The sequence below is a fragment of the Heliangelus exortis genome, chromosome 2 (genome assembly GCF_036169615.1).
Source record: "Heliangelus exortis chromosome 2, bHelExo1.hap1, whole genome shotgun sequence".
In the NCBI taxonomy this organism is placed as follows: Eukaryota; Metazoa; Chordata; class Aves; order Apodiformes; family Trochilidae; genus Heliangelus; species Heliangelus exortis.
Genome location: NC_092423.1, coordinates 103,609,244 through 103,622,928, shown reverse-complemented (window position 1 = coordinate 103,622,928; position 13,685 = coordinate 103,609,244). Strand labels below are relative to the sequence as shown.

At 39.8% G+C, this 13,685-nt stretch overlaps 1 protein-coding gene across 5 annotated transcripts in view; it reads left to right on the top strand.

Annotated features, from left to right (window-relative positions):
* ESCO1 (establishment of sister chromatid cohesion N-acetyltransferase 1) overlaps positions 1-12,347 on the top strand; it is a 34,588-nt gene extending 22,241 nt beyond the window's left edge. For 4 of the 5 annotated variants that reach the window (XM_071737293.1, XM_071737290.1, XM_071737291.1 and 1 more), the window contains 4 exons: positions 5,183-5,272; positions 7,674-7,817; positions 8,682-8,869; positions 11,362-12,347. In XM_071737293.1, coding sequence (XP_071593394.1) covers positions 5,183-5,272; positions 7,674-7,817; positions 8,682-8,869; positions 11,362-11,509 — 570 coding nt within the window. In that variant the 3' untranslated portion in view covers positions 11,510-12,347. Of the gene's footprint in view, positions 1-4,485; positions 4,609-5,182; positions 5,273-7,673; positions 7,818-8,681; positions 8,870-11,361 lie in introns of those variants that run through there. The other variant, XR_011724497.1, reaches the window with a different exon arrangement.
* Positions 12,348-13,685: the final 1,338 nt, after the last annotated feature.

Genomic DNA, 13,685 nt, shown 5'->3' with positions numbered 1-13,685 from the left:
TTCTAGGAGGTTTCTAGTGGGGATTTCTGGGAGGATGGCCTGGAGGTGCAATATACTTTGTTTCTGGATATTGTATTTAATTACTATATTGAAACTATAACTACCTTCCTTTCCCTGAAAGTGTTAACTAGACAGTAATATATTGGGATTTTAAAAAATTGTACTAGAGAAAGTGTTCATAACTTCTTGGTTAGACTTTCTGGTCCATCTCATTTTGGTGATCTTGGTATGTTACTTTATTAGCTCTCCAGATACTGGAGAGCTATGTATTTGGCATTATTATTGATTTGAAGGCCATTTTAAGGCACCTTAGAAGCGTTTTTCATTCTCATGATTCACATTCTTCATGCTGTATGTTGCAGACCCAGTCTGACTTCAGAATACTTTTTCCAGTTTTTCTCCTTTTTGAGTGTCTTGTTGCATTCCTAGTATTTTTATTGATTCATTTCCCAGAATCACAAAAATATACTTGATCGTGCTAGACCTTCTTCCTGCAAACTGTGAAAATGGACTTTATTGTCTTGCCCACCTGCATGCAGCTGTGTTATGGGTTTTTAAAAATAGCAAGTAACCAGAAGATAGTTTGCATGTAAAAAATAAATTATTTACCATCTGCAACAAAATGTAATCTGTTTTGGGTTTTTTTAAGCCTCTCTTGTTTTCTCTAGTAGAAAAAGTCTTTTTAGGTGTCTAGTAATTCCATGATACTCTGAGAAGTAGGACAGGCTAACAAGGAGGTGATGATATTGGGGTACTTGATTTCTCATGGATGGCTGATAGAGACAGTAAGGCAATTTTACACTTTGTATGGAGAGAGAAAGTTTGGCAAATTTAATTACATTTTCTGTATTTGAGAACAGAAGATTGGCAAACACTGACAGCAGCTTTCTGAAGGGTTCCATTTGCTGTTAATAGGAGTGTGCAGATTTAACTAAGCAAGAAGCTATGGTGGTCAGGGATAGTATTGGAGCAGTAATAGGTTAGTGTGAGTTTTCCTCTACAGCAGGCACGTGTAGGAATCTGTCTCACTATCCCTCTGGTTTCAGACATCTGAAAGTCTCTAGAAAAAATACACGACTCTAGCACGTGTGCATGTTGAGTGATGACACAGTCATCAAGTGTTAACTGCAGTGGGATGGATAACTTTGTGGGATGCCTATGTGGTTCAGTTTCATAAAGTCCTCTAGCTGTGGTACCACACAATATAAATTGTCTATACTCTCTGTGATACCATATAGTGTCAATTGAATATTTCTGCAATTTTTTTTCTAAGAGCAAAACATTTATTTTAGTTATATTTTTTTAATTTTTTTTTATTTTTTAATTATATTTTTAAGTTGCAAAGCCAAATGCTTAAGTTAGGAAATGCCTGTGGATTCAGGCACCTGAAGTACCTGAGTGTAATTAATGTGTTTTACAAGTACATTCTCTTAGTTAATATCTGGAGATGAAGAAAGTGGAAGAAATTGTTAGCTGGGTTAATGTCTAATTTGAGAAGGGTTATGTAGCTATTCTGCTGTAATTGCATCCAAGCCTGTCTGTGAGGTTCTTATGATTTTCAGATTAAAACAACAACAACAAAAAGTAACATTTGACTTTGTAGAACCTAAAGCTAATAGAATATCAGGACTGAAGATGATGATGAACCTCATGTCATTATAAAAAGATTTCCTGGTTGTATTGCTTTGCATTAAGTCCAAAACAGTAGAAAACTTAAACTTTTCAAATAAAGTCCTTACCACTGTCTTTTTTCTGTAAAAATCTTAGTTTTAACAGAGGGTAGAATTTAATAGTTACATCAAAGGGTCTTGGTATATTCTACAGTCAAAACTTTATTCTCCATATTACACTTGTGGGAAGGAGGGGCAAAATATCTGTAGCTTAAAGAAGGAGGCAGAATATCTATAGCTTAATGAAGAAGTTAGGAAGAAGGCAGTAGGTCATTTATCTTCTACAGATTATCAAGAGTAGAAATTTCATACTTAACTTGATTTAAGGGAAATTTTCAAAAATGTTAAACATCAAGAACTATACAGTATTATCCACATTTTCTCACTGCCTCAATATATTTGAGGAAAAAATGGTTCAGGAAAAAAACACCACCAATTTCCATATACTTGTAGTCATTTCAGAATTACAGAGTACAGACAAACCCAAACTGACACATATATATATATAAAAATACCAGATCTGCTCTCTCTTTTCCTACTTTTACATCAAAACTTTCAAAGCATGGGGAAATTTGTTGGAAGCAGTCTATTGTGTTTTCCCACTTCCTCTTTTAAAGGCAAGCCTACATCAGATACCTTAAACTATAGGCACAGCATAGGTCTTGTGAAGCTGAATGCTGAGCATTTCAGCTACAGTGCTATTAATGTTGGAACCATCTTTCCAAGCATATTCTACATCATGCATTACATCCATGTATACTATTTATACATTAAGATTTATATTATTATAATTTATATTTATAATATTACAATTCTATGTTATACATTATGTATACATCATGTATAACATTTAATGTATACATTTATCAAATGCACCCTCAGCAAGTTTGCTGACGACACCGAGCTGTGTGGTGAAGTCAAGGTGCTGGAGGGCAGGGATGGCATCCAGAGGGACCCTGGCAGGCTTGAGAAGTGGGCTCATGTAAACTGCATGAAGTTCAAGAAGGCCAAGTGCAAGGTTCTGCACCTTGGTTGAGGCAATCCCATGCACAAATACAGGTTGGGAGGAGAAAGGAATTGCAGACAGCTCTGAGGAGAAGGACCTGGGGGTAGTGGTGGAGCAGAAGCTCAACAGGAGCCATCAGTGTGCACTTGCAGCTCAGGGAACCAACAGGGCCCTGGGCTGCATCAAAGAATCAGAGCCAGCAGATCGAGGGAGGGGATTCTCCCCCTCTGCTCTGCTCTTGTGAGGCCCCACCTGGAATGCTGTGTCCAGATCTGGGATCCACAGCATAAGGAGGACACAGAGCTCCTGGAACATGTCCAGAGGAGAGCCACTAAAATGATCAGAGGGCTGGAGCACCTCCCCTGTGAAGACAGGATGAGGAAATTGGGGTTGTTCAGCCTGGAGAAAAGGAGGCTCTGAGGTGACTTTCCAGTATCTGAAGATATTCAAGAAAATTGGGATAGGGATTTTTCCACAGGTGTGTAAGTCAGCCAGAGGACAAGGGGCAATAGTTTCAAATTTGAAGAGGGGAGATTTAGGTTCAACTTTAGGGAAAAATTCTTTAATTTGAAGGTGATGAGATGATGAGACAGGCTGCCCTCCTCCCTGGAAGTGCTGAAAGCCAGACTGAATGGGGCCTTGAGCAATCTGGTTTAGTGAGAGGTGCCCCTGCCCATGCAGAGGGGTTGGAACTGGATGATCTTTAGGGTCCCTTCCAACCCAAACCGTTGTATGATTCTGTGAGTAACCAGAGAAAGCAATGTACTGCACAGTGTAGTTGTAATTACTCTCTGTACTGTTTTCGTGGTGTGGTAGCAACTGCTTGTCTGTTTTGCACTGTTTCTTTTGCCATTGCACCTTAATAGGCAAGCAGAAGCAATCTTTAGTCTTTGAATTGTGAGGGAAAGTTAGAAGTGGTTTTTAGCACTTTTCAGTTGCTTTAGGCCTGCAATGTTCTGGATGCTGTAACAGTAGAGTTTTCAAACTCATTGCATTTATTTGCTGAGTGATGGTTACAGTTTGTTTCAAGTAGACTATAGAAAGTTTTTACAAGGCAAATAGGTAACCAAAAGGCTGCAAAAGACAAAAACCAGAGAGAGGATGGTGTTTGTGGTTGGAGAGTTGTAATCCTTGCCTGAAATTTTTGACATCTTTTCTAACAGTCTCAAAAGGCATCTCAAAATGCCTCACACTGCACTTTACTGCTTACCTGAATATTGTGATCATTTTGTTCAGACCATGATATATATTTTCAAAGAGGATCTTCAGTTGTATTGGTACTTAGTGCAGCTGCTACTGAGAAGAAAAGCAAACAGGATTGAAATGGTGTCTGTATTGCAACTATTGCCATGCTGGGTGCTAAACTCATACATAAATAGTTGCAGGGCTACCAGCAAGTTTTCTAAAACTACTCTCTTCATGTCTTGTTTGGGATAAGGGAGTAAAATCATAATGATTAAAGTGAGGTATAGATCAAGTATTATAACACTTAAATTTGTCTCTTTTTTTGGTGGTAGTATGTATGGCATTCATTCTAGTGCCAAGTTCCATTGTTTGGTCTTCAGTTGAACATTATTTTATGGAAAGGTACAGATTTCAATGAGAATTACTCCATCAATATTGTTTCTTCAAAGGCTTTTTTATTTAAAGTTGCTTTGAGTAAGACTTGTAGATCAGCCTTTTCAGTGGCTGAAATTACTTCTGCATTCAGTATTTTTAGGTCCCATCAAAGCAACTTGAGTTCTATTATCTGCCAGTCCCATCTTACTAGATTTAAGTGGCTTTTTTGTTTTGTTTTTTTCCATGCAGGTACTGCTCATTATTCACCACGAGTGTGGATCTGAAGAAGAGTTAATTACCTCTATTTTTTTGAGTATGTTTATACTTCAGATACACACAACGTAGCCTCCTTCCCCATTAGATTCTTAGAAGGTAGTTATAAAATTTTTTCTAGTATCCTTCTTGTGGCTTTAACAGTTATGATCAGTAAAAAACCTATTCCTTACATTTTGGGCAACTGCATGCCAATCAGTTCACTTAGAACCTCCTGGAGGTCTTTCGCATGCCAAACTTTAAAACTGAGTGTGTATTTGTGGAGGTAACTATGTTAAAAAGAAAGATTTTATTAAAACTTAGGGTTTTTCCCATTCACTGAACTTTGGAAAATAAGTATTCCGTAGGTTTGGAAATCAGTTATGTAAGCTGAGCTTGCTACTTCTTTTTAAAAATTCAGTTGGTACTGTGGTTCTGGGGAAAAAAATCTAGTTGGGAAATTACGACTTTCACAAATTGTCTCTAGATATAGTTAGGCTATTGTACAAATAAGATTATATTGCATCTGTTGTGCTCGTTTTTAAAAGCTAGCTGAAGCTTTCTTCTCTAATAAAACAGCTGCTCAGTAGTGTGAAATCACTGCATAAGTTCAGTGTCTAGAAAAATAACATACAATTTCTGTTTGTAAAAGTACATTTTGTGTATGGTTTAGATAAGTGTTTGTTTTATTTAGGGTTGGAAAAAGGAGAGAATTTTGGCCGAATATCCTGATGGAAAGATAATAATGGTTCTTCCCGATGACCCAAAGTATGCACTTAAGAAGGTATGGTGAAAAGGACTGGACTTGTATATCTTAACTTGGTTGATATTTTAATACAGGTAATGAGAATGTTCAGAGCAAGTTTGAATGATTTATGTGTGAGCTCTCAAAGGCGAACTCAAAACTGCAGTGATTCTGTAGCTTTTTCCAAAAACAGGTCAAGCATTTCACTGAGGCACTGCTGTTCTCGTTATAGAGTGGATGGGTCTGAGCAGGAGGAAAAGGCAGGGGTGTGAAGAACACCAACCAACAGATGTTTACATTTTTTTAAAATATACTTGCCGAATGCCTGCCAGATATTTTATGTAATATAAAATTCCCTATTGTATTTAAATAAACTGAAATGTATTGATGTTATTCCACAGCATGAATATTCCACCATTCTCTTAAATGATTTATGGGTAAAAACAGATTTGTTAGAAAATTTGCCACTAAGTCATCTGGTCTATTCCCATATCCAAAGCAGGATCAGTTCTTGTTATGATGCATCTGACAGCTTTCTAAACTTCTACCATGGGAAGTTTTTCTGACCTCTTCAAACTCTGTTACAATGCTTTGATATCTATAACAGTAGGAAATTTTCCCTGAATGTCCAGCAGAATCTCCATACTGCAACATAAGCTCATTAGTGTAAGTCATACTGCCATAGATGTAGAAAGCACCCTTCTTCTGCAACAGCTTTTTCATGCCTGAACAAACTCTACTTGTTTCACCTTAAGGAGATTGATGGGATGTGCTGAATTTTAGTTAGTTTACTCATAAATCGTTTCTTATATAGCTCTGATCATTGTCATACTCTGTATTATTTCCATTTGTGCTATGCCTGTCATGTCTTTTGAAACTTAATCCAAAAATGACTGCAATACACTACTGGAGACTTTGAGCAGTAGGGTACTTTGGTGTCTTGCAGGTTAGCCTGTGTTCTTGTATCTTTATATGTCACCATATTTGTTTCTTCAGTAGCATGGTGTTGATTCTGTTTAGCTGGGAATTTGCTATGACCAATAGGTACTTGTTTACAGTACCACTGTGACAGGATCACAGAATGCTTGAGGTTGGAAAGGACCTCAAGAACTTGAACTGATGCTCAAAACAGTTCTTACTGCTGGCATGACCTTCCTGGGCTTTCTTAGGCTAAGACAGAATTTTTAAGTTATTGAGTGGAAAAGAAACTACAAGTTTTCTCTTTACAATATTTAATGTAGATAAGTTCATTTCTAAGGCTTTTTTCTCTGCTGGCATTATCTTAATTTTAGTATATTTGTTGCATATTCATGTTTTACTAAACTGGCCAAAGAAAAGATTACTTCAAATATGTATGTGAGGCAAAGGAAAGAAAAGCTGTAGCAGATGAAGTCATTTAGGATAGAGGTCTCTGTAGTTCTGTGTGGTTAAATTTGAGAGAATCCACAGCTGTCACTACTGTGGATGAATGACTTCAAGAACGGTCACGTAGTGTTTCAATTTGGCTAATTGAACTTGTCATTAAAAGATGGGTACCTGAAGGTTATATGAGAAAGTAGAAAGTAACTGTTACCATACCTTCTAGAAGTTACTTTTAAAGATTTTTTTTTTAAAACACAATTTTCCTTTGATTGTCATTAACTTGACATATTCATAGCACCAGTAACTCTAGTTTTGTTTTACTCGTGTAACTACAACATACTTTAAAGAAGCTTGTGGTGTTCAAGGCACTGTGTAGGAAAGGCCACTTTATTTCTGTCTCACATGGGAGGACAGAGGGATGACAGAAGCTGTTTCAGTGCCTGGTTGTAGATACAAGAATCCCCCAGTAAAATCTCAGCTTATGCATAAGCTTTTGTTTGCATTCATGTGGGAGTTCATATATTTCTTCTAACTTTGCCAATATCAAGCAAGATTATACAAATACAGTTTCAGTTACCCTTTGCACAGCTAATGGAAAGCTTGAGGAAAGGGACCACAGTTACTCAGTCTTTTACAACAAATGCATGTTTTCTAGCCAGCTTGGCACTCTGCTTGCTATCATCTGCTCAAAAAATCAATAGTTCTTTCAAGATTTAAAAAAAAACAAACAGAAAATGTTCAGCTAAGCTAGTCTGACTTTCTTTTGGCATTGCTCTCATTTGCTTCTAGAATATCAGACTCCACATTTTGATTATATGTATTCTTTCTGTTAGCATTTGACTAATTGAAGTTTGGACTTACTGAAAGCTGACTTAGAGGTCTCTTCCTGTGCCCAGCCAAGTATTATTTAAAGATCATTTATGCATACTGATCTGTTACATTTTACTTAGGGTAGTTTTAACTTCTGGAATAGCTTTCAGTGTTCCAGATACTTGAGTGCATTTTTGTAAATACATGTTTTTATACAAATGAATATTTACCTCTGTTTCTTAACCAGCATTTAAACTTGTTTTGACAGGTCGAAGAAATTAGAGAAATGGTAGACAATGACTTGGGATTTCAGCAAGCTCCACTCATGTGTTACTCTAGAACTAAAACTCTTCTTTTTATTTCTAATGACAAAAAAGTTATCGGCTGTTTAATTGCAGAACATATCCAGTGGGTAAGTGACTGAACTGGAGAATGGCAATCTGTGTCAATGCTTAGTGACTGTGTTCTTCAGACATTCTGAAACTATAGGATTATCTGAGAGTTTAGGTATAATGATTTAGCAGTTAGAAGTCTGTGTAATCCTTTCCCACAGAGGGAAGAGACTTTTGGTGGTAAACTTCTCATTTTTGTATCATTGACACAGAACTGAGACACGTGTGTGGTATCATACTTGGCTCAGACCTGATCATCTAATAACTTACTGCAGTCAAAAGGTGGAATTTTTGTTCCTCTGCTTTTTTTGGTCCCTCTTGCTGTTTGACAGCATCTTCAACTCCGTGCCTGGCACAAATCCAGAGTGGGTGAAGAAGTGGGTGCCCTGTAGGACTGATTTTAATCACTGAGGGGTCAGACAACTGTCCGGTGAATAGAAACAGAGTGCAGAACTGTGCAGTGGAGAGCAGGACAAGAAGCTGTGTTGCCATTTGCAGTACCAAGAACTGACATCAGAACTTGGTTGCATATTCTGTGTTCCCTTGCAAACTGTGATGCAGCAGACAAGAAGCAAAACAATCTTAGTCAAAGTCAGAGAAATTGATGCAAACACTTTAACACAGGTGGTAATAGGAAATGGATTACTTGCTGCTTTTATTTTAAGTTGAATAATCTTTAGAGGGATTTTTGGCTTAATCTTTTACCACTTGTTCCAATTTTCAGAACTGTTAAAGAGAAATGAAATAAGGCTCAAATAGACACTCTTTTTGGGAAGGCATTTTAGCAAGCAAGGATGTTTAACTGAAATAAATTACACAGGAATTATATTGTCCAGTCATCAGTGATGCTTTTATAAAGTGACACATTTTTTCATCACCTACAGGGCTACAGAGTTATAGAAGAGAAGGTTCCAGAAATCAGTTCAGAAAATGAGAAAGTCATATTTGAAAGACAGAAGGCGTGGTGCTGTTCAACTTCTCCAGAACCTGCTATCTGTGGGATCAGTCGGATATGGGTGTTCAGCATGATGCGCAGGAAGAAGATCGCTTCTCGCATGATAGAGTGTCTTAGGTAACATTAAAAGAGTTCCTCTGTTACATGTGTTTTAGATAGAACTCAGTCCAAGGCACTTATTGCTTTGTGCACCTCAAGCTTGTATTTTTAAGCTGCTGGTGATATTGGGGATGTAGGTTTGAGCACGGTTTACAGCTCCAGTATTATGTGGAGTTCAATAAGTAGCATCAGTATTCTGCAGTAGCTTGTCTTTAACAGAAATCTTGCTGCTGAGTGCAGTTGTGGTCACTCAGCCTAGCAGGCTGCCACTGGGCTTGGGTAAATTCCTCTGAGGTGATGATGAGAGAAGGAAATGGGACTGTCTGTGGTCGAAGTGGGAGTTTACCCAAGTGTTAAGGACTGTGACCTAGTCATTGGCCAAATGTCCATTTCTTAGAGGTAGAAAGGGGGAGAGAATGGAGATGAGTTCACCCAAATATTTTATATACTCTCATGATACCAACTGTCCTGTAATTTTTTTTGCCTCATGTCACTGGGCCTTATGAGATATTTTCAATTTCTGTGGAGCGTTTGTAGCTACTGATAAGTGTATTCAGATGAATGTTAAGTGCTAGATTCATAAAAGGACTCAAACATCTGTCCTACTGTTTAGATAAATGTTAAAAATGAGGAATCTCCAGACCTTAAATTTCTTCCAGTGACATTTCCTAGGAGTTTATCAGCCTCTTCTGAGTTATGCCAAGAGTTACTTTAACCCCACTACTGCTGGGCTGTCAGGCTTGTGCTAGGTGTCTGGCTAGCTGGATCTTGCTGGAGTTTGTGGCACAGGAACTCCTGTGTCTGGTAGTCCTTGCCCTGTTGAGTATTTGGAGCTCCCAACAAAGCTGTTCTGCTCTGCAGAATGCATCTTGTGTGGCTGGTGGAGCAAGTTCTTGTTGGATCACATTCTGTCTGAACTATCAACTGTAAAGCTGTTTCCAGATAAGCATACTAACTTGATTTAGTTTTATTTTTGGCTTCTTTTTAATTGTGTACTCAGTGGTTTCCTAGAAACTGTTTCTAAAGGAAAGATTTCTTCCCCAAAGCAATGCTGAGTTGCTCTCTCAGTTAGAGCTTTCAGGGATCTTTAGAGTCTATTTAATGGTTTGCTGAAGCCAGCAAAAAAGGGACTCAGTTTGCCTCTTGGCTGTGTGCTGCATCTCACCTTTTCCAGTCCTTGGGTGCCTGTTTGGCCTTCCATTAGCTCATTGCTATGTTGGCAGAAAACAGACTCACAAGAAGAGCTTCGGTGCTCAGCTGAGTTGTGGAAAGCTCTGATGAACTCTAGAGCTGGCATGAACCAGGGAGCCCAGAAAGATACCAAAGGCAAAGGAAAGGAGTGAGATTTTCTTCTGGATGGCAGTAAGCAGTTACATCTGCTCAGCTGCCAGTGAAACTTCAGCCTAAATGTCTTTTGTAGCAAAATGTTTGAGTGGGATAAATCCTGACTTCAAAGGGCTGAAGGCATCCTGTCAGACTTGTAAATCCTTTTTGAGAATGTCTGCACTGCTTCACATGAGCTTTCACAGCTGACCTGCAGTCACAAAAACCCAGTCAGATAAACTTAAGAGTCTTGCAAAATCATTTTCCTGAGTACACTAAACAGAAGGGAGTAAAGTTGATAATAATTAAAAAGGATCCCGTTCCTCTTGGCTTTTCCTCAAAATTTAATGGAGATGTACATGTGATCAAAGTTTATACTTGCTCTGCAAATACATGCAAGCTTTTTTTATGGGAAATTAAAAAATTGTTTTTAATGGGAGTTTCTTCTGCTTCCAAGAATAACTGTTATTTCCTCCTTCCCCTGATCTAAGTCTTAAAGCCTGAGATCAGTTTTCTAAATTTGCTCACCCAGACATCCAGAAAAGTACAGTGGGATCCCTTGATTCCCTCCTCTTCAAATAAGAATAAAACATGGGTGAAATATTTTCATGAAGAAATTAAGCAAATGGGATTTTCCTTTTCACATCATTATTACTAAAAGTGTATTACTTAGAATCCTGCCTTAAGGTTGTGTTCTTAGATGTCCCAAAGTAATCCAAGATGTGCTCTCATAATGTCCAGTGTGTTTTTTCAAATCAAGAACTTGAACTTCCATCAGGTCCTTCAGCCTCTCTCTAGGCACCCTCACTTTTTTGTCACTTATTTTCATTTCTACTGCTTGTAGTCATAGACCTGGCAGTCTGTTTTCTATGCAGAAATAATGGGAATGAGTTCATACTTTTTTTTTTTAACTCTGAAATTGAACTCTTAACCCAGCTCACAAACAATTGCTCTGTATGAACATTTATTTGAAAATACCATAACTTCAAAAAACCCCTTCCAGAGCAAGTGTTTCTCTTTGCTGTTTGGAGGGAGGAGGTAGCCCTTACAAGTAGAGCCATCTCCCCATAACAGACCTTTATCCTTTTGAATGTCCATGCCACTTAAGTAATAGCTTGTGCCCTAGTAGTATAAATATTCTTGCATTAATACCCTAAGGGTAATTATTTTTTTTTCCTTTTAAACAGGAGCAACTTCATATACGGTTCATACTTAAGTAAAGAAGAAATCGCTTTCTCTGACCCCACTCCTGATGGAAAACTCTTTGCAACACAATACTGTGGCACTGGCCAGTTCCTGGTATACAACTTCCTCAATGGACAGCACCAGACTTAACTGCTCCCAAAGGAATTCCATTTTTATTGGGAGACTTCTGCCAGGATGCACTGAGGAGGTGCAGATCTTCAGCAGAAGCCAGGGCCATTTTTCTACAGTGAACTCAGGACTGGTAACAACCAAAAGGTTGTACTATTTTATTAAAATTGTAAACAATGCAGTAATAGGCTAACTTTGTTTTTTTAAAAGAAAGATATTTTATTAACTTTTACAAAAGTTTGATTGTATTTTATCTAGTTAGTCATGTTTACATGCAGCAGAAAATTGTTCCTAGTGGACTGTAAACTAATGCAAAGACTCTAGTCTGGCGGATGATGAGTAAATGCTGAAGTTCCTAACATGGTGATATACCAGTCCTGCAAGGCTGAGCTCCTGCCACCAGCTCCAGCAGCTGGGCAAGGCCATTCCAGGGCTCTGGCATCCCAGTGCCCAGGGCCCTGCTCAGCTGCAGGGAAGCAGAGACCTTTAGGGAGCAGTCCTCCTGGGTCAAGACCCTCACAGGCTGCTCGGTGGCTGCTCTGGGTGCTGCTGGGTGCCAGGGGGCCTGCCCGGGGCTGGCAGCACCAGAAATTTGTTCTCCCTCTGCTTTTTTCCTTCCTCCTGAGTAAAAGAAAGGTGGGATGGAGACCCCAGGGGCTGGTGCACTCATCATTGTCCTCCAAGTACTGTACTGGGTATATACCTTGGTTAGTGGACTTCACTTTGGTACTTGTCACTCCTTCATAAATCTCTCCTCTTTTAAGGGTTTGTATGTTGAAAAACTGCTGTGGCCTTTCTCAATCTGTACATAATGTAGATAGATTAAAAATAAAATACTTGATAGCTTTTTTTAAAGTTACTCTGTACTGATACAAAGTGTGAATGAATTTTTAGCAGATCTCACAGTTTTGCATTTGCAATGCTACCCTCGGGGCAGAGGGCAGTGTGTGTTTTGAAGCAGTCTCTGGACAATGTGCATTTGTACCTGGCTGGGGTCAGCATTCCCTTGGGGATCAGGCAGATCAGTGCCCCCCCGATACCATACTGGTACAGGGCTTACAGGGCTGACATGTGGCCAGATCAAGCTCTTTTTATAAATACTTACACTTAAGGGGGTCAGAAAATGGTATTTTCAACTTGTGCACCTCTGCTCTCCCAGGCCACAGGTACCAGTGTGAAAGAGCTCAGGCAGCTCACGCTGCCAGCACCAGAACATCAAGTGGGATTCCAGGCTGCAGAGGGAAGTTACAGCTGCCCCCTCTGTGGAAGTGCTCAAGGCCAGGCTGGATGGAGCATTGAGCTGCTGGCAGCCAGCGTGGCAGAAAGGGATCTGGGGGTGCTGGTGGAGGGAAGGACGAGCGTGAGCCACAATGTGCTGTTGGTGGCCAAGAAAGCCAATGGCATCCTGGGGTACATTAGAGGGGGGTGGTTAGTAGGGTGAGAGAGGTTCTCCTACCCCTCTGCTGTGCCCTAGTGAGGCCACATCTGGAATATTGTGTCCAGTTCTGGGCCCCTCAGTTCCAGAAGGACCGGGAACTGCTTGAGAGAGTCCAGCACAGAGCGACCAAGATGAGTGAGGGAGTGGAACGTCTCCCTTATGAGGAAAGACTGAGGGAGCTGGGGCTCTTCAGCTTGGAGAAGAGGAGACTGAGGGGCAACTTCATTAATGTTTATAAATACGTAAAGGGCAAGTGCCAAGAGGATGAAGCCAGGCTCCTTCCAGTTAATGTCCAGTGATAGCACAAGGGGCAATGGGTACAAGCTGGAGCATAGGAGGTTCCACATAAGTGTAAGTCAAAACTTTTTCACTGTGAGAGTGACAGGGCCCTGGAACAGGCTGCCCAGGGAGGTTCTGGAGTCTCCTTCTCTGGAGACAATCAAAGCCCACCTGGATGTGTTCCTGTGTCACCTACCTGCTGTAGCTGACCCTGCTCTGGCACGGGAAGGGTTGAACCAGATGATCTTTTGAGGTCCCTTCCAATCCCTAACTTGCTGTGATTCTGTTTATTCTGTGACCTGGTCTATTGGGAGGTGTCCCTGCCCATCCTGGGGGGAGGAGGGGCTGGAACTAGATGACCTTTATGCTCCCTTCCAACCCAAACCTTTCTATGATTCTGTGATCCACAGAGTCAGAGGTGTCATGAGATGGTTTCTCAGTGTGTGAAGAGAGAAAGGAGCAGTGACCCGTGTGATGCTC